Source organism: Aptenodytes patagonicus, chromosome 3 (assembly GCF_965638725.1).
Source record: "Aptenodytes patagonicus chromosome 3, bAptPat1.pri.cur, whole genome shotgun sequence".
Classification (NCBI taxonomy): domain Eukaryota; kingdom Metazoa; phylum Chordata; class Aves; order Sphenisciformes; family Spheniscidae; genus Aptenodytes; species Aptenodytes patagonicus.
The window spans coordinates 105,398,934-105,426,308 of NC_134951.1; the positions used below are offsets into that span (position 1 = coordinate 105,398,934).

Genomic DNA, 27,375 nt, shown 5'->3' on the forward strand with positions numbered 1-27,375 from the left:
CCACACACACAAAGTGCCACAGCAGACCTGACCATTAGGAGGCAGAATTCCACTCATTTTCCCTCTGAAAGGGGTGAAAGATTTTGAAAAAGGAAAATTAAGATAGGGTTGGTTCAAAATTGGAGCAAGTGTGCGACTTCATATTTTACAAAAATTGTACTAAAAGCACAGTGTGTCAGTAAGTGATACAACTCTAATAAATAAGTTTACGGTTTTCAGAATTCACTTAATGAACTCTGAGCCTGTTTAAGGTCTTCGTGGACCAGGATGATCCAAAAATCCTGGCATTATTTTCCATGCTTTTGTAGTAATCTTAATTCTACCAGAAAATAACTCACAAAAAAACCTCCTTCAAGTTCAATTTCAAAGACAGAAATTAATTATTTTTCTTAAGTCCAGTTTTCTCTCCTTCAATTTGGCCTCTGAACACTTGGAAGACGTTACCAGTCTCCAGCTCCCTCTTATTTTGTAGTGAAAATCCCTCAGGACCTTTCCATTAACATTGAAGAACTACCGAACCATGACCATGAATCATCCCACTCACCTGCACTTATCAAGCAAACCATTTTTGCTTTTGAGATGGTGGCAGCGGAGAGCAAGGTTTGCCTATTATCTGACCAGAAGAATGTACTTCCATGCCACCTGGTACAGTTACTGGTTTGATTTCAAAGGAGGAGGAAAAAAAAGCATTCCCAATTCGTGTTGATGTGAGTAAGAACGGTCAGGCTTTAATACCTCAACTATTTCATTCTTTACCATAAGGCACTTAGGATTTTAGACCCTACTAGCTGTCAAAACCCTTTGGTTAGAAGAATAAATTTTCTACTTTCCTTCTAGGCAAGAGGGCCTATTAATAAGTTACTTGTCTCCTTCCACATTTTTCACACCACTTGCAGCAAGAGTTGCTGTACTGTGGATAAAAGATACTGACATTTTCACATATATTCCATATTTTCTCAGGAGATCAGTATTTTTTTCCATCAGGCTGCTGCTGCTTATGATAGGATATGTCTTCAGATAGCAACTCAAGTTCAGATCTAGAATATTTCAAAGCTCTCAGCTCCAAGAAATAAACCGCCTATGACCCCCAGCAACATCTACATCCTCTAGACCATTACTTACCATTTTTATAAACTGACAGATCTTTCTTCAAAATATAAAATCGGCCAAATGCATTAAAACTCACTGATCTGGCAAGCATAATTAATCCTTATTCATTCTTAATATGTTATGAGATATCTCATCTGAGTGGTTAAAGACACCTCATGATCCGTAAACCACTTACATATTACAGCTAGGTAAGCTGTTTCTACCCCAAGATTTTGTAACCTACAGCATGTCTGTCTGAGTCCAGCAGCAATTACAGAGTAAAGTAACTATATCCTTTTTGAAGCTGATGCAGAAGTGAAAGGTGCTTAGAAGATGCTTCAGATCTTCTGTCATATTCCACATATTAGATGATGAGTGGCACGATGTGTCATATGACTGGATGTGCTGTTTTGCTATTTTTTCACACACCTATCTAGCTGGATTTTTCTTAGACCGAAATGGACTTTGAAATACAGATTATTCTCACGTAAAACCAAATCCTTGTCCAAGATTTCTATCCTTCACATAGAGTTGCTGCTTAGGGAAAGGCCTCCCAGGACCGCAAAGAGAAAGAAAAATCTGTCACACTTCTTGTGCACTGTAGGTATTTAGCCAATTTCACAGGTGGGAATCCAGGATAAAATTCCAACAAGACAAATCATGCTCTTCTAGATTATACTTGTGTGCCTCAGTAATTTAAGAATAAAATTATAAACAGAACCCCCAGGATTGCTGTACTGCATATCAAAACACAATGCCTCTTGCAGATTCTTGAAGTTTTTTTTCACAGGGAACAAAACTCTCATATATTACCCCCTGATTCACCTGTCTGAAATATTCCTTCTTCCTTTAACGCTCCTCTGCCCTTTCAGTCCATGTTCTGGATGCATCAGGCACTTCCCTCTCAAACATTAACTTGAGTTAATGATGTTCCTTCAGAATTCAAAACAAGATGGTTGCACATGCTGATTAAAGTTTGAAAGAGCCAGCAAATTTCAGTGTTTTAAATCTACTTATAGGAAGAAATGTTAGAAATGGCCTACAGAAAGCAAAATTCTGCACTAATAAGCATGTGATATGAAAGACGTCAGATGAAAAAGAGAGACACCCACAGCCGGGATACCTATTTATTTTCCTTATCCTACTCGCTGCTATTAAATAATTCAAGGTAAAAATTTAGAAACACTGTGCAACAAAGAGAAAAAAGGCAAATATCTATAACATTACTGTGGTGTAAGCTCTCCACAACATGCCCAAAAAACCCAAACCATTAACACTTTACAGCTCTCATCTTCTCTCCTGTCAAACAGAACTGTTTTTTCTCCATTTGCATTTACAGTCCTTTCAAAAGTTGTCCAGTGTCTTGGAGAGCAAGGTTAAGCTCTGCAGGAGACAACAGATTGTAAGAACCTTGAGAATTAAAAATTTTCACAAAAATCTCACTTCAAAAATTATCCTGATTGGATTTGTATGATACTGACAGTGATTTGGAGTAAAATTTCCTGGCACTGTTCTAGCAATTAAGTTCTAGTATGTTCTGAGGTAGGGCCATTCCCTAGATCCATTAGGCTGAAGTACAGCCTGAAATTTTTAAAGTCATTAAGGCAAGATGACACATCATGGGGCGATTCATCAGGCATATATATGTGACATAGCTCTGGAATTTTTATCTTCTTTTTTTCCCCCACAACCAAAAGTACATGGGCAGTTTACCCTTGCCATCTGCAAATTGCATTTTGCGGGAAATTTAATAGCAATAATTTCATCTAGCTTTAATTTGGTCATATACACTTTAAATAACAAGAAAAAGAATATTGCTTACTCACTTTTGCATAGTAAGAAATAACATCTCACACAGAGTTAGTTTATGTTTCCCCAAAGCAGGCCAGGAAACAAAGTACTACCACATTAACGTAATCCCAAAACCCATTTTATTTCTTCTATAAATATTACTTTGAAGTGTGTTGTGGTGAGGAGATGACTAACCCCATATGAATGGGGCACTCCTCATACAGCCATGGTTGTTAGCTCAGACAGATTTATTACAGCATTAGCACTAGTGTTATGAACCTGAAAAAACCTTCCAGTCCATCTTAGCCTGGAGATGATGATTTTTGTAGGAGTCACCATTTACATACGTGTCACCTAAAGCCTGCCCTTTTGCTGGCTTTGACACCAGTGTTTTATGTTTCAGTAGAAGCAATCCTTAAAAAATCTGCAGGCCTTGGATGTCCTTATCCAAAGAGGAGGCAAATTTTAAGAGCTACAGTTCAGGGTTTGGAGCTTGCTATGTTGTGAAGTCTGTCAGCACTGACTGCATCCCTCCAGCATGCCCTGCCTGTACTGAATATCAGTGATGTAACTCTGTACAGGCCAGACGCTCCGGCTCATCGGTGGGTCTGAAAATGCCACCATGACCTGGTGCAGTCCTGTGCTTACTGATGAGAGATACCGATGCGCCTCACTGAAAACTGTATCCCTTAGGACTCAACTGTCTGAAGGATTGTTTATAGAGCCAAAAAGCCTAAAACAATGCTGTCTATCCTTTTTTTTTTAATCACAATTACTTTGGGGTTTTGGTTTTGGTGGGGGTGGTTGGTGGTGGTTTTTGGAGGGTTTTTTTTGTTTTGGTTTTTACTCTTTTTTTTACTCATTCTTTACTCTTAACAAGAAGAATTGAGGTATATTCACATTTAGAGATAAACAGACCAAATCCTGCCCTAATAGCCAAACCCTCCTTCTAACCATCAGAGAAACTCTATCTGGATTTTCTGCTGGCCCTACCTCTTTGCTGAAACTTGGTGTAGCTGAGAAACTACTGAGCTGAGAAAGTAGCTGAGAAAAAGTGTAGCATGACACTTCTGGTGGTTCATTCCAATGGAGAAAGCACCCAAGCAAAATACAACTCTGAAATCCCAAACTGTTGCTTAAAAATTATAGCAATAAGACACCGGCTTTTCAAATATCATGACCAGCTTCAAACAAGAATAAAGCACAGCAGAGAGTGGTGAGGGAACAGATCTGGAAAGACTGTCCCTACTTACTAAAAAGAAATAAAAATTAAAAAAAAATAAATCCAGGCCTTTAAATTAGGAATTACTGGCTTGAGTAGTGTTGCTGGTTGCTAAGATAAATGAGAATGAAAAGCGATGCAAAACTATCAGCCATACGGAAAGCATACCAACCGCAACCTCAGTGGCTAGCAAGAACTCTGTGGCATCTAAGAGATTTTTGTCATCTTGCCAGGGTTAGTGACAAAGAGCATGTACCCAAGAGACCACTTTTGCAAAGCAAGGTTTCTTTTTCCTTTCCCAGCATGTCCCCATATCAAAACATCGCACCTGCAATAACCATGAATACAGAAAAAGTTGCTTTGGGTTTGAAGTGTCATAGGCCTTTGTGCTCAGCCCCTGAGCGATATCCTCAGCAAACCCAGCTGGCTCTTGGCACATGGCTGGCCCTCAGTCTCAGGCCACCAACTTCCAGCAAAACCAATTTCGACATGCCCGTGCCCCTCATCCCCTAAAAGGAGTACTAGGGGTACACGTGCTTTTCTTACGGTTAGATATGTGTTTGGCAAGTACCCACACAGCATGGCCACATCCATTTGCTCTAACAACTGATGAACTGCCTTATGAGGGGGAAATCATGCCTCAGGACCATCATCAAACATGATGCTGCAATGCATCTGTATCTTGTTCAGGCATTTTGATAACAACAGTCTAGTTTTCATCAGTTCGTGGCTATCCTTGTTCACAAGAGCCTCTGAACACTTCCTACCCTGCTGGGGGTCTCTGAACCACTCTACTCCTCTGTGAGGCTGTGAAGGAGCAACACTGACCCATGTGTCATGATACCAGCCACCAAGATTTTCTCATAGTTCAGAGAGATGTTCACATTACTAGGGCAGATTTCTGTTCCTTTCAGCAAGTGATGTAAGTAAAACTACCTAATTATGTTTTCAAATGTACTTAATGTTATCCTCATTCCTGTTTTTATGTCTAATGAGAAAGAAGCTATTCACAGACAAAGCTGAACAAAGCTGAGACAGCTACTCCACGCTCCTGGGATCGGTGTCTACCTTAATCAGAGACAACAGCTGAAGTGCTGCAGGACTGCATGATGCTTGTGTTGCACAAGATCAATGAAGATGAGTGGTTTTGGTCTCTGGTCTGTTTTGATTAATGAACTCAGCGGCTGAAAATTTATTACAGTATGTGAGCATGCGTGTCCTCGAGTCTGACCTTTTAACTCCTACTTTTGTTCTTTTTCCATGATCCCTCTCACTATCTGGTCTAATTATAGTGTTCACAGGGGAATTTATGATTTGGCTTGGCATTCAAAGATGTGCCTTTTCCTCAGTGAACTTCATACTTCGGATGAGTCAAGCCCTGTAGTTCCAGGGAGTTCCTACCTAACAAGGAGAATTTAGCATAAACAGGCACCAAACGCTTGGGATCTTTCAGTGCAACTGAGAACACTAACAAAAGGCTCCTGAAACAATAGAGTTTGCTCAGTTGCTCAAAATCCAGATAGGCAAGCATCCATCAGTATTATGGTATGTTAAAAGTGGAAAATGCAATGCATTTTTAGAACTGTTCATCCCTACTCCACCTGCACAGCAAGGGGATTGCTGACACAGTGCCCAGATATGAAAACTGCAAATGGAAGTCCTCGGGTTTCTGCTATTGCTTAGGAAAAATAAACAATACGCAACCCAACCTGACAGCTTCACTGAACAAAATATACGAGAACTGTTATTTTGAAGCATATGTCTCCACAGGGAAGAAACTAAAAATTGCAATAGCTTTTTTTCCCCCCAAGTATTAAAAATGGAAAATATGTCTTTCCACAGACCCAGACAGTGGTTTTAAACCTGGTTTTATGTAACATCAGCCTCTCTGAAAGATCTGTCTGTAGACATATTCCCTATTAATTAGCAATTTAGTGGCCATCTGTGAAAAGCAAATATGTTTTGATTCATTTAAAATGAAGCTGAGGAGTTAATTGCTTTTACTTCCAGTAGTAACACTCATACTTCTCTCTCTATGTATACACATACACTCAATAAATAAAGTGAGGCAAAACCATGCAGGTCAGTTCATTGACAGATGTGAAGACAGTTTGCTTGACGAAACTATAATTTACCATATGTTCAGGAAAAACAGCTACATAGTAATATGAATTGCGTATCTTATCAGAAGCATCAAGCCTCCACAGAACAGAAATCCTTAAAAGCAGCCACTGGGTACTTCATCTCTATTTTAAAATAATTTGTTCTTCGCAAATAGATGTGCATTATTTGACGTCAAGAATCATGAGCGTTTTTCACCTACTCATGTCCCTCTTTGGTGGAGCTGACCAATGGACCATACCTCCCCAGGGCTACACGATGAGTATGCTGCAGTCCCTCACAAATCCAATTAGGGGTTGAACCTACCCATGTCAAAATAACCGACATTAAAACACTTTCTCCCTGAAAACTGCAGCCACAATGAGATCAGTAGGACAGCACGTGCAGTCATTGCATTTGAAGAACAAGAACCTCTCCCTGCAGAAGGTGGCCCCGAAGCAGAGACCAGGGCCACTGAGACCAAGCCATGCTTTCTTATACTTTGCCCCAAGAGTAAAACCAACCAACCCAGTCAGCCCCACAGGCTCAATACACACACACAGCTTATTCACCTCAATCATCCCTTCCCAGTGTCTACTCACTGCTAACATGACATACACACCGTTCCTTCTACAAGCTCACGTACCTTAAACTTTTTACTAGGCCAACATTTGCACTCAACTCAGCCAAAATTCCCACTGGTCCAGTATAGCTTCACTAACATACCTCTAAATTTTTAATTAAAAGCTGCCTGGATTTATTATTTACCATAATGAAAGACTGAATAAAAAAGAAAATGGAAGTGGTCTGACCTACTTTTTTAAACTGCTATGACATTATAGCAAAGTACTATTACTGGTGGTCAATGGGTCTACAAAGAGTTAATGTAACACAAATGTATTTCTGCCACAGGATCAGCTTTACAGAGGGAGTAAGCAGTGAGCAGAAGGGGATATATCAGTGGCTGAGCAGCAGAGAAAACCAAATTTTGTCTTACGGAACATGGAACATAATTACAGAGTATTAATTCCATCTCTCTGTGCATAAGCACACTAAACACACATGGAAGGACACTAGTTATGAACTGCTTATGCTTTCAAATACCTGTAATATTCTGAGCCTTTCTGACACAAACGTCCTGTTTGGATGTCACCATAGTCCCGTGCTGACTGTACCACAAGCCTTTCAGTCAGTTGGCCAGTGGAGAAGACAGCAATACATGTCTTAAAATCACTTGTTTACACAGTAACTCCTCTCCTGAAACAAAGAGGCTCAACAGAAAACACTCCAAGATCAAAGAAAAAAGTATTGCTGCTATTCACGACTTTCCTCCCCAGGAACTATTCAAGATACTCAGCCCGTAAATCAAGTAAACCAAAACAAAATTAAAAGCTAAGTTTGCTAGAAACAAGGACCAGAAAGCCTTGCAAAACTGCGCCACCTGGCAATGCTCCTCAGGGTAGCATACACCATGTCCAGCCTTCCCCAAAGATACAAGAACTTTGCATAATCAAATCCATTCTATTAAAAATAATTCTAGAATATCAAACATGGAGAAAAAAACATATGCTCTCTTTTTCTTCTTTTAAGCATAATAATAAATGTGCACTCTCTCTGTGTATGTATACACATATGCTATGTATGTATGTATGTATGCGTGTATATACGTAACTTATTTGTTAAGTTCATTGAATAGGAAGAGTTCAGACTTCTAAAAGTAAATTCTTCCTTTCCCTCCACTTGATGCCAACATCTGCGCTCCTGGGAAGCAGTCCTTGAGTGCCCCTACCAAACCATGGCGGCATAGCTCATGTAGCAAACTGAAGTCAAGACCATTGACACCAAAAATCAGAAGGAGGGTGCAAAGGCAGTGCTATGACTCTAAGCTGGACCCAGGAATGAGCAAGCACCACGCTGTTGTAGTTTCTCGGTCAGCCACCAGTGGGAGGCAAGTGCTTACCGTGCACTGAAGTGGGACCTGCACCCTAAGTTTCTGCAGGGTAGCTACACACACTGCCCGGGCAAGGCAGGTGGGGGTCGCAGACATTTTCACACATGTTGACCACCATCTCCATTTCAAGAAAATTCAGTTTCTTTTACGAATAAAGAGAAGATCAACATTTCAAAGGTGATCTTGCTAATAAAATTGTGACCGTGGGCTTAGCTGGCCACACTCCTGTTTAACAAGCCACTAGTTTTTTGACACAGCATTTGTTGCTATTCAAAAAGAGCACAGGATAAAACGCACAAAGAGAAGGAAACGTTATCATTTTCTTTCTGCTCATCTAAATCTGTCCCCATCAGGCTAATGGAAGTTTTACTATTTATTCACAGAGGTTAACTGGCCCAAGGGGAAAAAATTACCCTCCTATTAAAAATTTCCAGCCTATTTAAAGTAAATTTTTCCTGGAATCACTTTAAAATATTAATGTTGGTTATTATATATTTGTCCTCAAATACTCTTTTTTTTTGCTGACACTATAGTGGCAGTTTTGGAATCTCAGAACCAATCTTGTTAACATGTTATCTTACTCAACTAAACAAAAACGATAACGTCCTCGAAGAAAAAGTGACAGCGTTGTTTCCATTTCATACAGAAAAGGTTGTAAAATGACTTTACTTATTTCACTGGACTATTTAAATATACAGATATGTATTTTTGCCCAGGCTATACCTAGCCACTTCAAAACCAAGATAAATTCACATAGTTCTTAAAGACTTATCCTCTAGCAGCGAAGAAGTTAATGGAGTGGTATGTTTGACGTTGGACTCAGCAAATCCCACCTATCTTCAGTTGGAGCTTTAGATAGTCAAACAATTAGGCTCTCTTTGCATCCTTCATGGAAAGAAAATGGCATTCCCTGTGCTACTGAAAGATAGCAGTAGCTTTTGAGGATGCATCACGAGATAGGTGCTAAAAAAAATGCACTGTTAATGGCAAAGTATAAACGAGAAATCACATACCCTTTCCTTTTATTAGTGGGCAATAACACATTAGCAGAACTGATTTGAAATTGCTTATTTCTGATGCTTTGGACATCCACAGCCCCTAGCAATCCCATGCGCAAATCTATGTGATCTGCAAAATGAGGACCATAACAGGAACATGTAGCCACCAGCTGTGATATGAGTAGCCCAGCTCATAACAAACATGTTACTTGGCATGGGACAAATATGAATTTTTCTGAGTGATGTACAAAAGCTTTAGCCAGGAAACTTCTTTTCCCTCCCCCACATCTGTCACCCATACATTTGCCATGTACCTTCCAGGTTCCCAACAGATCAGATAAAATTCTTATAAAGTAGCCCTAGTTCAAGCTGAGATCAATGTTTGAGAGCTTAATTCTACAGGCAAAATAGTGTTATTTTAACATAAAATTTTATGGTGGAAGAATGTCTGTCAACAATTAAGCTCTAAATAGCTGCAAACTAAACAAATCAGTTTTGTTCCTCCCATCCCGAGGAATGACCATAGCTCAAAACTTCAGCATGTTAAAAGCAATCAAGACCCTACAAAAACCAGAGAGGTAAACTCAAAGATTGGATTACTTAGTTGCCATTCCCGCAAACACATATTGCGAATAGTCCTAATGGTTTCCAACTAGTTGTTCACAGGATAAAGGTGCTGTGCAGATACACAGTCAGTTGCAGGGTTAGAAATGTAAGGTTCTAGAAGTCCAAATACAAACAAAATTGTTTCCCTCAAATGTGATTGCATTCACGAGATTTAAAATTGCCAGAACACTATTTTTTACAACTTGCTGAAATTAAAGTTCATTTTAGAATTCAGAGCAGATATCTATCAACATTAATCTTGCATGATTTCATTTTCTTTCCACCACATTTTCATATGAAGAGTTTGGAGCAAGTACAACTTCAAAGTATCCCCATGCACATTCTTCATTTTATGAAGGTTATGTTCATTCAGTATTCATAGTACTAAATAACAATACTGAATATTACTAGCTGTTCTTGTCTAGCTAGTATCATGAGCATAACCCAACGAACAATAAGCCAAAGGTCAGGATATTTCCTATTAAACAGGTACCTTCATCAGGAAATATGTTTGGAAGCCTGTTTTGTACTACACTGCTACATTGTCTACTGCACCTTCTCATGAGGAAACCGTGTAATTATCTCCAAGTTTTATATAAATTTCCCTTCTGCTACGCAGGTGTTTTATTAGGATGATGGGACTCTTAGCAGCGTAAAAAGCTAGAACAAGATTAACAATTTTTATAGCTAAAATATCCCAATCCCTACGCGATCAAGAATGCTCGTTTTTATACTTCTTCTCACTAACCTTCAGCCTGCTTAACACTGCACACGTAAACTCAGTATGTGATTTCATTGTTGCTGTAAAATGACACACACATCAGAATCAAAGCTTCACGCTTCTATCATAACAGGCACCATGCTGCTAATTGAGTTACATTATATATTTGGTTTTAATTTTCTGCTTAGCAAGGATTGACTTTTTTCTCCTCTAGATGTAATATTACCATATAGAAGCTTCTCTCTTTCTCCATATGATATGTTCTTCCATGTACAATTTTTTTTTCCTTATTTCCGTTCAAATTTCACCCTTACCTAGAAAAACATGACCTAGTTTAACGGTGGCGACCATATGGTTCTTAACTCCAAGTAGTTCTCAAGGCACTTGGAATGCAGATCCTGCACTGAAGTGACACAACATGGCCAAAAGCTGGACAGCTTGGCAATATGAATCCCTTGCGACAAGGAAATGTGAGCCAGAGGTGCCCAAGGCCAGTATCATCCCGGTTGCTTTAGGATCTGACTGTATGTTCAGCCCACAGCAGAGTTCGTGGCCTCTAGAGACCTAGTGTTCTCTCTCCCTTACGAGATGCTCTTGGACCTCCTCCCACTTACCGACCCACTTGTCCAATATATACAGCTCTCAGACGTACAAAGATTTTGCCACATACCAAATGGAGGCACAAAGATTGCCTGTGCTCACTCGGGAGCATTAATTTTTAATACTTCAGGCTTTACACGTTTTATGGTTTACTTACAAGAGAATATTGAAAGGATATTGACAGAATATTGCTTCCAAAATGACTGAATTTTTGCTAGCCACAGCAATACTCCCAATTGTGATTTTAAAACTAACCAGTAAGAAAGTGTGTAATAACTACATTGCCACCAAAAATATTTTAAGCTGCATAATAATATTTGACACAATTCCAGATGTTCTTATGATATCAGTATTCATGACACACAGCTACTTGGCATTGTGTGTGTGAGAGACAGAATCTCTAATACTTACAGCCAATCATCATCATAGCAACAGCAAAGATCTTCTCCCCATCTGTAGTCGGAGCGATGTTCCCAAATCCAACACTGGTGAGGCTGGTCATTGTAAAATACAACGAGGAGATGTAGACCGAATCTTTGCTCGGTCCGCCTTCCCATTTTCCAAAGCCTGATGTGTTAAAGCGGTAAGGTGTTCCTATTGACATCCCCAGCTGATAGAGCCAGCTCTCAGTTCGGATCGTGTTTGTATCCTCATCGATAACTTCATAGTCTCCTATGCTGTACCAAATGCAGGCCAACCAGTGTGCTGCAAGACCAAAAACGCACACCAGCAGAACCAAGACTGCTGCTCCGTATTCAATGTAGTGGTCCAACTTCCGAGCTACACGACCCAGCCGAAGTAGCCTGACCACTTTAAGTGAACTGAAGAGGCTACTGATGCCCTAGAAGGATAAAGCACAGTGACCATTAGAATTTAGTATTAAAGCAACAATATTCATAACTGCAGTTTCCAAAGACACGAGGTGATCCAATCACAAATAGATGGTCATCAGATAACACCTGAAAAGCAAGATTGTGAAACATGAAAAGGTTAGTGACCCTTTTCAGGGATGGATATATGCACTCTTGTCTTCATCCACTAACATCTTGTGGGTTGCTCTCTGAACTCCCCTTTCAGATGGTTTGAATAGGTCTACAAATATGTTTGTAAAGGTGCTAAATGACAGGCTATTTATTGTGCGTCCAGTTGTGCAAGCAGACCATCCCTGAGCATCCTGATGCTACTTTAGGCTGATTGAAAATAAATGTGGAAGTCACTGGCCATTAAACTATACAAATCTAATGTTGAGAGGAACATAACCAGACACCTATTGAATTCACTCCAGCATCTGGAGTCATGAACCTCTTATGGCTGTTCCTGACTTCCTCATGATCTTGGGCAACACGTGTCCTCTCATGTCTCAGATATAACACAGTTTGCAGTGTTTAGCTCAGACATACCAGGAAGATAAATAAGGAAGGCCAAAAAATACTGGAAGTACCTGGTGATTTGTAATTTTTCAGTGTAACAACACATTTCCTATGAGTTTACTTTCATACAAGAATCCACGCACTAATAATCATTCCTCTGACATTTCTTACAGGGACTACACAAAACTTAACTATTTCAAATATCTCACTGTCTAATCTCCACATCATACTCCTTTTATGACAGGCATTGTTATCAATGTAGTATTTCTGTGCTGATACTAATATGGGTCCCATAAAACAGAATTAAGCCAGCATGTAGGATTTTGTATTGTTAACTTCTAGACAGATTTGCAATCCCATGCACAAGAAGTTAAATAAAAAAATTCAAAGCCATTTGGGGCACTAGAAGATCTGAATAGCCTTTCATAAAAATCCTTTCTTCTTTTTTCTACTCCCTCTTATCAAGACTGTTTCATACATAGAAGTCTGATTAAAATTTAAGCAGACTGGTTTAATGAGTATTTCTGGAAATGCATAATTGCATACTTCTGGTCACCAGCTTTTACTGGAAGTTTGTTTATTCCTGCATAAATACAACTGCTTCAGTATCTTAGGCTGGTTCAATGCACTAGAAGAGATGTTTTATTAAATAATTACATAAAGCATATTGACTCATGTTCCCTAGGACTGCAGCAATGTATTTCCCCTTTATTTCATGAATTTGTCATGATTACAGTGACTCATTTTCAGAGACAGATGTAATCTGTTACCTGGGAACACACTATCAATTTCTATTAAGTATTTGGACAAGATCTGACACAACCAGGGGGAGGGGAGTAAAAAGGAAGAAAAAAAAGGAGAAAAAAACAGCCTTCCTTTAAATCGGAGATATTTGCAGAGATCTAGAAGAGACCAAGTGATCTATACTTTTCATGATTATCTATGCCAACCTTTTCAAGTCACTGATGCAAAAATTCCTTCACAAAGGAAAAGTTAATTTCCATTTCCCATTCATTCCATACCTGGCTTTGTTTTGTAAACAATGGAGCAAAGCCTTGATGCCAGTTCAGAGAATATGACACAGAAGGCATAAGGCCTTCATTTCCAGGGGAGGGAAAGCAGGAACTTCTGAACACTCAGGATGGAGAAGAAAAGCAAAGGGGAAAACACAAAAAACTGTAACACGATAACCATATTTTAGAACTGGATATGCAAGTCCCTGAGTGACAAGCACATATAGTCTCTGCATTCTAAATATCCGCATTCTGACATTACAATACAACTTTCTGGCCTTTTTCCTCAGGACCAATGCCCATTTCTCCCTTTCCTCTTTACAAACTTTAACAGCAAAACAGTAATATTTTACATTTTGAGAAGTCGCCAGTAATGGCCTGCTTTTAGCTTCAGTCTCAAAGCCAAGCTTTTTAATCATGCAGTGCTTACAAGTCTCAGGCAAAGGCAGGAAATTTTTTCCATCCCAGCATTCTAAACACCAGTTTTATTTTTGTTCAAAAATAGTGGTGCAAAATTTGTTCTTAACATTAAAACTCATCACTGGGATTTAAAAAAAAACCAACATGCTGTTTGTCAGTGAGAGTCCTACCAAAGACAAAAATAATAATGATTCAGGAAGGACTTAAAAGTTTGGAATTTGGTTAATTCTTAATTGAAAAAAAGAGTGAAGGATTAGAAACACTTGTGGAGGGAATCACAGAAGGGGAGTTTAAGAAATTGGATATGAAAAATGCAAATACAAAATAAAATATTTGAAATTAGGTTTAAAACATTTAAGGCAAACTACTTTGCTTTCAGAATACTCTTATCTTAATTTCCCTTGTGAAAGTCACAAAAAGAAATTTTGTAAAAACATTTAAAATGTGATAGAACGGCATCATTTGGGAGAAAGTGATTCTACCAAATTCTGACCAGAGATAGAGAGAATTAGGTTTTTTGTACAAAAAGAACTTGCTTATTTACAGAAAATAAATACTTGATTTGGTTGCGTTGAAAGGGTGCATTGAATATTCAAATTAGTCACAATTTTCACCTGACTGCATTGCCAATAAGATTCTAAAAGTTCAGAAAAAGCTTTAAAAAATTCATTTATTTTTAGCTCAGCATTAACAGTTATTTTCTATTTGATTTCCTCAGAGGAAAGGATTTGTCTATTCTAAATGGATCAATATCAAGAGGAAGAAATGGTCAGGGAAATAATTATTCATATAACTCTCTTAAAAATTTCTAAGTGACAGAATTTCAAATGGGTATAAACAATGGAAACTTAATAGACTGTTTCATAGATGATACAGTAGAAAAAAATCAGGTCGTTCTCCAATACTTTAAAATGGTACTTTTTGTCACTAAATTTAGCAAGTAATATTTTAATACTCACAGGAATAGATCTGCTGGATTCAAAATTGACATTTTTAGATTTCCACTTTCCAAAATAGAACTGCACTTTTAAATTACTGTCCATTTTAATGCTCTTATCAGTGCATATTATTTTTACGCTTTTATCTTACAGATGGCTCCAAGATGTCACGCAAAAGAGCCTGAACTCAACTTACTCCTCTTGATGCATGTCCCACCCTCTTAGCTCTGCTACTCCTATAACCTTTGAGAGGCAGATTAAGAGAACCCAGAGCTCCTTCTGCCCAAAGGACAAAGATACACCTCAGTTCATAAAGAGCTGGTAATTGCACTACAGGTCCCAAACAGGCACCCCCAGATGCTCTGCTCTAAAGGATCACCGTAAGGAACTCCTGTGCAGCAGGCAGGGAAAGGACAAGACTAAGTAATATCCCACAAAGTCCTACCTGGGCCTGCCTTACTCAGACACAGTTCCGCCTATTAGTACTCTATCCAACAGATGCCTGCCCTTAGGGGTATGCAGAAGCTAAGAAATCTGTTATATGGCCAGGGTAGAAAAACAGTATATTTTTACTATGTTTTGTTACAGAGATAACTTGCGTGCAGCGCTTACTTAAATATGCAGCACTTAGTCAAATATGGCAGAAAATGCTGAATTTCACACAAACCTATATATCAAATTGTTTGAAGTAACTGAATGACACTACATAAAGATGCTACTGCTGATACCTGCATATTGTTGTTGATAAATATTTAATAGGCTGGCAGTTTTACTTTCGTTGCCAGTGATGGCTGATGCATGAAAATGGAAGAATCTGTAGCAAGTCCCCTCCAAACCAAAGGGCAAGCTCAAAGCCCTGAGAGCCAGAAGAAATAACTCTGTATTTGCTGATTGAGCAAACCTGAATGTCAAAACTCCTTAAAGTAATAAATACAACCACTCCCCCTTCCTCTCCTCCCATGCAATTTTTGCAGAGTGGAACTGCACCTCAAACACAACAGAAAAACAGATCAGCCTCAGTTCTGGAGGAAAGCAGGACCCACATTTTACATTTAAAGAGAATGCTTCAGAAGTTTATCCATTAAATACTGCCAGAACTAAATTTCCATGTATAATTTGTCATTAATTAGACCTACTCACTAGATACTGTGCACATTTACACAGAATTTCTTTTGTATCTCTCTGTTTTGTGCAAGACATGATCTACTGCCAGTACACCCCTTGTCTCACACTGATACCTCAGCCACGTAAGTAATCTTCTCTCCAAACACAGGATCCAGGATATCCATGTTTTGGCTCTAGCTTTGCATCAGACAACGTAAGATTTCTGCCATTACTTCCATATCCATAAAAAGCGATAGAGAAGAGACACTGTGATGAATTACTGTGTGAAGTGTTTTGAAAACATAAGAGCTGTAGCAGAGTAATTATTAGTTACTTGTGTCATTATGGTCCCCAAGAACAGTAACAGTGGACACTACAGTGCTAGATGCTGTACAAATAAAAAACAGTTGCTGCTGTTCATTTGCCATGCTAAATTAAGTTCAACTCAATTCATTAAATAATAAAATTCCACCTAGAAAAAAACAAAATACAAATTGTTTAAAGAACAGCAATAAAAATTAACTACAGCAAAAAAACCCCCATGAGAAATAATTCATTTTCCCTTCCAAACAAGATGTAGGATAAACAACTTCCGAAAAGAACTAAAATGCAACTTTCATCCCACCTCCTATAGCTATATAGAACGCTAGCACTTCAGTAATAGATTTAATCTGCATGACAATATTCACTTTTTAGGCCATTATTTACTTTCCATGTGTACAGAAAGAAAATGCACTTAACCCAAGCATTAAGGGTTTTTTCTAGGCTCAAAGGAAGTATAATTCCTTCCTACCTACTATCTATTTTAAAAAAGAGAAATACTCAGTATTGACACAAATCTGTTCTAAGTTTTCCAGCACTTTCCTCTCTCATGTAACTGCTAAAGTTCTGGCTTCATCTCAACTAAAGGGAGATGCAGGAGACTAAAAGCTAACCATTAAAAGAATGAGAAAGAAACAGAACAAAAAAATAAACTAATTATCCAAAAAAGGGAGACAATGACCTGAAATTATCACTACCACAAGTGAGGCAAGAGCCATGGAAAGCACTGCCGCCTTTCTTGACATTTGATTCTGAAGTCAGCTGTGCCGCAGCTTGGCTCTGCCTACCTGCAGTAACATGGCAGCCCTGTCAGGTCATTATTAGGACTTCTCATTTCTGTCATTTGCCTCTTCTGATTTTCTTAATTAGGTCTGAGAACATGACCTTTCCTACAGATTGCCATATTTAGCAGCCAACAGATGAGACAACGTTATGCGCACAGGTCAAAATCAATATCTAAACCCTCTGGTTACTGCTGTGGTTTTCAGCACTGAAAAAAGCAGATCTCTAGACTCACAAAGCTTATTTTAGTCAGACATCTGCAAGCTTGGTTAGAATTGAGGGAGAAACAGCAATAATTCATGTATAAAAGCACAGGGTATGAGAAGAAGTATATTACACACATACACATGACACTCAGGAAACAAACTCTTTTTTTACTTTGAGAGGAAGAACAAGGATAAAGATAACACATAAGTAATCTAAAGAAATCCCACTTTCCACACTAACAAATAAAAAATTTACCCCAACAGACAGCAATCTGCTTCCCAATGCTTCCGATTCAAAGAAGCCGTTAGTTTCAGAAGCTTTTTACTTATCTCAAAGAGGCAAAACACCCAAATAAGATTTAGTGTTACTGGCATCTAATACCACTCCATCTTTCCAATTCTAATCCAATCCCTAATATGAAATAGACTATAAAGCAACCATTTAGCTACTCAAATAAATACCCTTTGCCATCTCATCTGACTTTCTGCCTCAGATCGATACAAGTATTCTGAATGGGGGAAAAAGAATGGAGTAACTGATCCCCGTCTCTGAAACATGCTTCCCTTTATATGCAGTGTAAGTATCACTCTAACAGCAGCTTTTTGAAATAATTCAGAATCTAACATATTCAATTAGCTCTCCTTCTTGGACAAAGGCTATCACCATACATTATCACTGAAAATGTAATTCAGTGTTTTAATTCTTCTAGCCTTATACAGATTGAATAGCTTATGTAGACTACTATTCTCTATCAGTATGATAAATCATGTCATGCTTTTCAAAGCTATGAAGAAGTAGCCCTGAAACCCAATAACACCTTTACTTATCTATGACTTAGCAAAAAGACTAATCTGAACATTAGTAGCACAGAAGAGGAACTAACTGGCATCTTAACAGCCACAGCAGAACCTACAGAGTAGGTGTTAGGCAGGGACACAGCAACACATCCTTCTCTGGTATTCTCTTTTGGGAGGGGCTACCCATCAGCAGACAGTGTAGATGTCTCGGAGCCACCCAGGTGTATGAACCTGAGACAGACCAGGGAAACAAGCAGAATTTAAATTAACGAAACACTTTAAGCAGGCTTGAAGTAGAGGAAAGAATTGACCCTAAGTGGGTTAAATGGCAGAAGAGCTCTGCGGGCCTATATACACCAACACAATTTGGAAAACAGAGGACTTGGGGGGAAAAGGCAGCCTGCCCTTCAGAGGGTAGCATAAAAGAGGCACTTCATTAGTAGCATGGAGGTTGGTTTTTTAAGGAGGGAAGTTGGAGAAACTCACATTTGATTGAAAAAAAAAAAAAGGAGAAAAAAAAAAAACGTAGACAAAGAAGAGAGACACCCTGAATCAAGTCCTCAAGAGACTGTGAACAGTAAGTGCTTCTTTGCCTCCCTGGTTTATATCCTGGCAGTCCACTTTACCCCAGGAATCTGCTTTACCCCATTTGCACTTCCCCAAATACTCCTTCCACCTACCTGCCTGTTAAGGCATAATTCCTGCCTGGCACAGCCCCTTGGGGCCATGCTGCAGTACAGACGCACCTACAAAAGTCAGACAAGCAGCACTCCTCCTCCGTGACCACCTTTCCTTTCTTTTGTGCTCCCCTTCTTCCGCAGGTCAAGGCCCCCAGGCTCCTCCTGAAGGTCCCAACACCACCTAGGAGCCACACCAACAACCCCCCCTAGCCTTGCTCCAAGGGCCTCTGGCAGGCTACAGCCCGGAGGACACATCTCCCTTGGGCTTTGCCCTATTTCTCAGGGGTCTCTCACAAAGGAACACCCAACCAAGTAAACCTCCACCACCACCACACCCCCCAACCCAAGGCCCGTGCTCCAGCCCTTCCACTGCCCCACCTGGGTACAGCAACCCAGTTGCTTGATTCTTCCCCAGGAGGACCGGTAAGGAGTCACCCAGTCCGGGCAGTCTCACTAATCCCTTCTCATCTACTTTCATCACGTCCAAGAACCACAATTTGCTGACATTTCCTCTATGCCTGGATCATACTCTGTGATACTTAGCTGCTTTGTTATAAGCATTACATAGAAAGTAGGTTATGGCTACTTTAATTTTAATTAGCCACAGAAAAATATTCATTCATTACCAAATTTATCAATAGATTCACATGCAAAACACAGTACTGCCTAATTGGACAGATCCAAATAAGAGAGGTGAATTACACACTGTTTCAAACAGATTTCATATTATACAGCTGTTTGCAGTTTAAAAGAGTTTAAAAATTCTATTTTCCAGTTTGCAAAATTCATCTAACCAAAAATCTTTCTTTATGGACCCCTGTTTATTCCATAAAACTATAAATATGATAATTTATTCCTTTGTCCCTTATTGCAAGCAAATGGTAAAACAAGTCTAGGGAAGTTGCATGCTTTTCAGTGTAGCTACTTCAGTAATTCCTAGATAGCTAATTTGTATAAGGATGAGAGATTATTCCACTAATAAGGTTTAAATTAATCTATTGCAAAAGTACTGCCTCAGAGAGTTGCCAACAATCTGACCAGCAACACATTCATTTTTTCCTCTCTCACAACTCACTGTTTACTTTCCAGCTACACCATGCTCACTTAGCACTAAATAGCTTAATTTACTGCTATTACTTCTGTATTGTGTTTTTTCTGGGACTTTTCTTACCATCATAAATTTTGTCCTTTCAAAGCTGTATACCTTCTTTGCCTACATGCTAGCTTCTCTCTTACTCATCCACTTAAGTGAACACTAGATCATTTATATTGAATACATCTTTCCTGATGATCTTTTACTAAGCATTTATTTCTCTTCTACCCCACCTAATAAGAGTGATATATGGTTCTCAATTTGGCATCAGCCAACGATTGATCATAGTGTTCTGTTCACATACGGATGGCAATTACTACTACAAACTCCCTATTTGAGAGATTTGTATGGTGGTGACATGACTGGATTCCACTCCTACCATGAGATTTCACAACAACAGTGTCACATGTAATAAGTCAAATTTTTTCCAATATAAATTACATCTTATGGTATTATGGCTGAAAACCACAGTGCAAAATTGCTCAAGCTAACACTGCAAAAATATGCTTCAACTTGCCTTTGGCATTCAAAGTCTTCAATTGCATTGTCCTTGGCAAAAATTGTGGCATTTTCTTTAAGCCTGTTTTTTATTAAATCTACTGATTGATGTCTGAACACAAAAAGATAACATTATCCCCCAAAGTAGGTGGTATTTTCTTAAGTGAGGAATAATACTAATTACTGTAAAGGATTACTGACAAATGTTATTGTGATCATTCAAATTCAAAAGAGACTAATACCACGTTTTAAGGGCTGTGTAAATTGTAGAGCAATACTTTCTTTTCTTACTCAAACTATACTACAGCATGATGTATTGTCTTAACAGTAGAAAGTCTAAGCCTTGCATTAAGTTGATTCATCAATCAGTAGAATATTTTCTTTTCGTGAAGTTCTGTGGCAGGTCAAGACAGTAATTTGTATTTAATTGTATAATTAGCTTCACATATAGAAAAGCCAGGAGAAACATTTATAACTTTTCTTTCATTTGGGTAACAATGGAAATTTCTCTACAGCTATTCGTTCCTTCATTTGTTGAATTCTGTTCATGTCTGAATATGAGATACTGTACTGTCTCTTTGAGCACAGCACTTGAGATCAGAAGCTTCATACAGTCTCATATTTAATTCTATGGTCTTGAACAAAGACATTAATGTTTTTTCTTTCCTCTTCCATCTGTAGAATGCGGCTATTCATACCTAAGTGCCTCTTGTATTAATTGTCGTTATTAATAGTTGTATTGATTAATAGTTAATGAATTCAAAGTATTTTTGTGGACAAAAATATTCTCAACAGTGCAGAGAGGAAACTGGAATTTCAATTATATTAAAAAATGTGAATTGAAAATATACCAATGCTCCAAACTGCAACAAACCCAAAGAATTTTGAAATTGCCTGAAAAACACAGAAGTTACACTCGGTTTTGTTTCAAGAAAATATTTTACATTGTATCTTATAATGGAATAGTGAAGTAAATTGAAAAACAAAAAGTTACTTCAAAATAGAAAAGAAATTCAATATCAGAATTTTTTAAAATTAGTATCTGCTTGTCAAAAATATTGATCAACTCTAGTTTCATATGTTATAATTAATCTTACATTAGTGGATCACTTTAAAGATGACAAAAATGATTTCACTATTAATCTACCAAGAGCTAAGTGATGGGACAGTCCCAAAATTACCCAGAGCCTCAACACTCTATATAAACAGCTTTTTACTTCTTCAGCTCCAGGTCCTGTATCCCTTGCAAATCAATTCGTCTCCACCACAGTAATTACGGCATTCTTAAAAACAAATTGACTTGTCAAGTTAGTTCCTCCATGACATCCTCAGTGTCTTCAGTGATGTTTCTTTTAAGAGAGAATGACAGCAGGCAGAAAAAACTGAGCTTCCACCTGCCCCAGTCCCCCTTCACTAGAAGGACTGCAACAAAGCCAGGATTCTATTTCCTCCTGTTTAAAATCATATATGGAAAACATTGAAACAGGAAATATTCTTCATCTCATTTTATCACCACTGTTGACACTGGGTATCATTTAATCTCTTGCAATTTTTTTAAGAGTATTCACATTAGGACTGAAAAAAAAAATCCCTGCAGCAGCCATGGCCACCTACTAACTCCAGCCTCATGGCTCCAAGGGAATTCCCTTTAGCAAAATCAAAGTGACACACAGATAACAATCCAGTTCGGCTACTTATAACTTGAGCAGCGCAGCCTCACAGCTGACTTAATCCAACTGTGAAGTAATATGGTGTGTAATCCAGGGTGAGAGACAGGTAAAATTTAAACCAGCAAGTTTGAAAGAAAGGGTGTTGACCCACAAGGCAACGCTCTGCACAACAGAGAAGAAGATAAAAGGCAAAGCCTTTCTACTTTCAAGACACCCTGAATGTGGCTTTTTTTTCCCTCTTCTTTAATAAAAGGTTATCTTTCTCTCTACAGGCAGTTGATGAAACAGTGATCAGCATATACTGTCCTAAATCCCCACCTGATGTGCACTACGTTATTCTGCTGGCATTGCTGGCAAATCCCCTCAGGTCCTGTAAACCAGTGTATGAGCCCTTAATAGAAGTACAGCAATTTACACCAGTGGCAACTCTGCTCTAACAACCCTACAATGATTTATACCAGCTAAATGACAGAACCCACTTGGGGAAATAGAGACGAAGAGTCTTGAAAGGATAGCATCAAGAAAATATTCTTTTCCTTAGGCACAATAGCTAGAATAACTAAAACTAACACTGTTATACTGATTAAGGAGACTGTTGAAGAGCCATAGGAAAACTGAAGTACCAATCAGCTCCTCACTGTTACAAGGCAACACTGAGACAGAGACTCTGAAGAAATTCAAACTCACACAACAAGAATTTCTCTGCAGAATTGCTACCATGAGTCTGAGAGCGCCTGTGCTCAGCTCAAGGGTTGTCACAGCTACTGGTATAGACATTTTCCTCAGGGATGTTCTGTAGGTCACATCAACAGTCTATAGTTATGAAATATTCCTCCAGCAAAATCATCAGCAGGTTGCTACTATCTGCAGCGGGTGAGAAAAGCTTCCTTCCTTTTTTTTCTCCCTCTTGCTTTTTTTTTAATTTTTTTTTTTTTTTTTTTTTTTTTTTTAATCTTTCAGGCTAAATGTCAGAAAATGACACATGGCCACTCCTTCCATTGCTTTATCAGTGCCATGGCAAAGTAATATGTGAAAGCCCTGCACAATAATTTGCAGCCTGGGTCCTTTTTATGACAAACAAATATTTAAGGACAGGTCTCACAAGGCTTTTTTGCTTGATCTCATCTGTGTTATTTCAGTCTGCAGCTTTATATAAAATGAAAACCTCTCTAGGGAATTAAATATCAAATAACATTATGTTTTTTCTACTGCATCCAATAGTTTGCCTACTTGTCCTCAAGTCATTGAGCAAAATACTTTAAATACTTTATATTTGATAAAAACCCGTGTAGTGTATTTTTACGAAAGTAATGCAGTTTTATGCTTTTACCCAGATATTTCACCTGGCATAATTTTCTTTTAATAGCTACATTGTCCTTTATAACATGGGCATATTTTAAAGGAACTCATAAAAACTAAATTTTACAGGCTAAAAATTAAATACTAAGCACTGATGAGATGTGTATGTATGTTACAGGTTTAGCATGTGTCACAGATAAATACAGACACATAATTATTTGATGGTACAGATTTTATAACATGTAATTAAAAAGTGGACTGCTGGAATCCTCTAAGATTTTATTAACAATTCATTAACTGTCTGAACTATTTAGGCATGGAACCTTAATATATTTCGTTTAGGAATATTTTCTTGGCAGCCTGATCCAGTAGGAGAACAAGCAGTTAAAACGGGGTAGTATTGTGGTTTTAAGCATCTGAATGTTAGTCCTTTTGCTGGTTTGTAACCTGTTCCCAAAGAAATGAGCAAGAATTAAGAAGGAGTCTAGATTTCCAGATTTCTCCTTATCCTTTCTTCTAATTATGGAATTACCAAACAAGTGTCAAAACAGCATCTTCAATTGCTTCACCTTCCTCTGAAACAACTGTTGCCAAACAATGCTGCATGGATCACCACATACCCACACAGTACTTTCTGGTGGTCTAAGAAGATTTAGTGAGTCACTGCTTGCCTCTGCCACCTGCTATATTGTATTAGAAGCAGCTGAGAAAAGTGTATTATACTTTCCAATTGTTCATGTGAAGAACTGCCATTAGTGGACATACCCAGTTCGGTCAACAGTGAAAGCAAGAGAACCCTGCCCCAAGAAACTATCTTGACACACCAGTTCAAGCTATTCGTGCTAAGTCAGATGAAGCAGTTTTCCTCAGTGCTGTACAGAGGTTCTGCTTTCTGCTCTGCCTGTCCTCCTGTACTCTGAGGATGTAGAATGAAGGAAGATAAACACGGATTTCTGACACCAAAAACCTCAGCCTCTCCCAGCGCAGTTAAAGATGGACCCTTCTGGCTAGGACTCCTAAGCAAACTTCTACATGGGCTGAGGGCAGCTACTAGAGACATATGTACACTAATTCAATATATTGAAAAGCATACATTTCTTTCTTCTCTCCCTCCCCCTCCCCCCAACCATTAAGTAATAATTAATGTATGGAAGTGGAACTAGTATACTGACCTCATCGACATTCTCAAATGCATTGATGACATCATACGGCAAGCATGAGAGCAGATCGATCACAAACCAGGTCTTCAAGTAATTCATGCGAATCAGCTTCGGGTCAGAGATCACCTCTCCTGCTGGCCCCACAAAGGTGGTATGGAAATTAAGCACAATGTCTACCAAAAAAATTACATCTACAATGCTGTCGACTACTAGCCATGCCACATTGTTCTGTTTGGTTTTAAAGGAGACATTGTAAGGGACCAAAATAGCAGTGTAGAAGGTTAAAATCAAGATGATCCAGTCCCAGGTAGTCTTGAAAACGCAATAATGCAAAATTATATGCGGCGGAGTCTTTGGTGCCTCTTGTTTGTACTGCGGGAGGATTTCAGAGCCCAGCTGCAGTACCTGTAGTCACAGAGATTTCAGGAGAAAAAGAAAACATGCTTAATTTTTTTCACGTTATTTTTCACATTGTAGATTCTCAAGCTCACTACAACAGCTGATAAAAATGCATGTCCATTAACTCCTTTTATCACCACCAAATGGTAAGCAAGTCAGGATAAGTATTCTGTTAAACAAATCAGCATCAACCTAAGAACAGTTGTTGTTTCTTTTAATGCCATTCATTATTTTTTGACACTAAGCCTAATGTGCTGGGTCTCCAAGTCATATAGAGAACAGACAGCTCCTTCAGCAGTCTAAACAGATGAGACAGATAAACGATGGGCAGGAAGGCGGTTGCAAATAGAAATCAATGGCAAAACCAGGAACAATACTGCAACTTCTGAGTTCCAGTCCAGCACCGGGACCACTGGACCACATTGCTTCTCCACATTGTCTATTTAATTGTTCACTATACTGTATCTGAAACAGTCTTATACTACAATCTGTCATGAATGCACAGGGCTTTGTTCCTCTTCTATGGGCCGTGCAGGACCAAAGCCCATGGATAACTATCATTAGCCTAAATAAACTCATTTTGAACTTTAACTTTTCATTGAGAGATCAGTGTCTTCACCATCTGATGGTGTACAGTCAAGTTACAATGCAGTTAGGTCTGAATTCAAAAAAGCTCTGCAGCAAAACATGATCTGTCAGCATGTTTTAAACCCTGGGCCTCAAGCTGAGCACGTGCTCCAGGTGTTTTGCATAACTGCAATCTCGATCAATGCTGCCCATTTTAAGTCTACTCTCTTTCCAGTTCTGCACACCAGTGCAAAAAGAGTATGAGTATAGATCTTGGGAACCAAAGTTTCTTTTACATACCTATGAACAAGAATGTGTTTGTTTACATCTATGGATATACATGAGGGTGAAACCAACGTGAAGGACCTGTCTCCAAATAAAGAGAAGTTAATTTTAAAATAAAATTTAACCTGGATGAGTTATGGGTGAAAACTGAAAGGAAGATGGAGGTTTGCTCAAGTGAGATGTGTTTGCTAATGCCAAACTCATAGAACCTGTGAGAACTATTTAGGAGCATGGTTCCTTTTTTACATTTATTTACATCATAGTTCAGAGCAATAGGGAGCAGAGAAGGAAATTAAATGGCCACCTTCTCAGGGAAAAGATCAGACAACGTAGCTATAATAGGAGGATGTCTTCCTTTCATGTTCCTTATCTCAGCTTTTTTAACGTCAATTATTTGGACACGGATTTTTATCTGCAGGCTTTTCTGAGTGCTTTTTATTATTCTTTTTTTGTGAACTGGTGGGCTTTTTTCCAACAGATTAAGCCAAAGGGGACAAAAGAAAACAATCAGCTACAAGAGTCCTACTTGGACAAAACAGCCTCAGATCAAGTTCCCTGCTGCTTTGAACCTCACATAATCACTTACTCCTGTGCACAACAGGGGTCAGACACTGTCATATCACAGTCCCTTGCACATGTGTAAATGACAGCAGGAGCTGCAAGCCTGCTGACTTTCAGCCCAGTATGTTCTCCAGAAGAGAAGTAGCATGACCTGCTCAGAGACCTGCATGTTAGCACAGAGGCATCAATAGTTTGAAAAAAATAAGAGGACTTGGTATTTTTGTTTCACTGAGTTTCTAGAATGACAGCAAAAAGGGAAAAGGAACATTTTCCCCTAAGTAGAATCCTTGCAGACCAAACTAGGACTCAGACAAGTCCACTGCAGTATTAAGTACTCTGCCACTCCTGACCCTGATTCATGCAGGTTCTCCATACTACAAAAAAAAAATTAAAAATAAAGTTGCCTTATGGTGAGAGGAGCTGGAAGCAGCACAAGACAGAAGCAGTTTCTTCTCTGCAGGAGGCACTGGCCAGCCAATGCAGTCCCCAGAAGTCACTGGTAGTGACTGGAAGAGGCACAGGTTGTGTACTGAGTTAGTATGTGTACTCAGAGCATCGTTCCCTTCAGGGCTTGTCTGCAATCCCAGCGACAAATGTTAGGATGTCTTTTCTCGAAAAAAGTTCTAGCCGAAGATCAATACTGCAAATACCTCCTGCCCCCCTTTTTGAACATCATAGCTGTACCTGAATCAGTTGGAAAGCACTGAGCTACTACTGGCTTTTATGAGGATTTGCAGCAGCCCTAACATAAGATCCCAAGCCTGAAATATGCTTCACTGGGCAAGGAGGTTCCTCTGCAATATTCACTCACTGGAATAACTGATCAGCAAACCCAAGCACTTTCTATCACCTAGTAACATTTTTCAGTCAGTTAACTGGATTCCAGTTCTAATGCTGAGATCTTACCAGTGTGGGGAGATTGTATCACCCCTTAAATGCAGGCTGAAAACATAATTGCTTCTTTTGCAATCACGTCTCCTAAAGCTTACTTTTTTCGCCTCTGATATTATATGAAAAAGTCAAACATTTTGGTAATCATTCTAATCAGCACAGGAACTTCAACCATGAAACACCAAAAAAATAGTTTTGTTAGTTCTTGTCAGATTGATTCTTTTATATACATACATAAGTT

At 38.8% G+C, this 27,375-nt stretch overlaps 1 protein-coding gene across 1 annotated transcript in view; it reads right to left on the bottom strand.

Moving 5' to 3' along the window:
- The window catches only part of KCNH1 (potassium voltage-gated channel subfamily H member 1), a 194,927-nt gene that overhangs the window by 126,839 nt on the left and 40,713 nt on the right, over positions 1-27,375 (bottom strand). Inside the window, exons 6-7 of the mRNA XM_076334496.1 lie at positions 24,444-24,836; positions 11,490-11,919 (exon numbers count right to left, since the gene is read on the bottom strand). Of these exons, the coding sequence (XP_076190611.1) occupies positions 11,490-11,919; positions 24,444-24,836 (823 nt within the window). The remainder of the gene's footprint in view (positions 1-11,489; positions 11,920-24,443; positions 24,837-27,375) is intronic.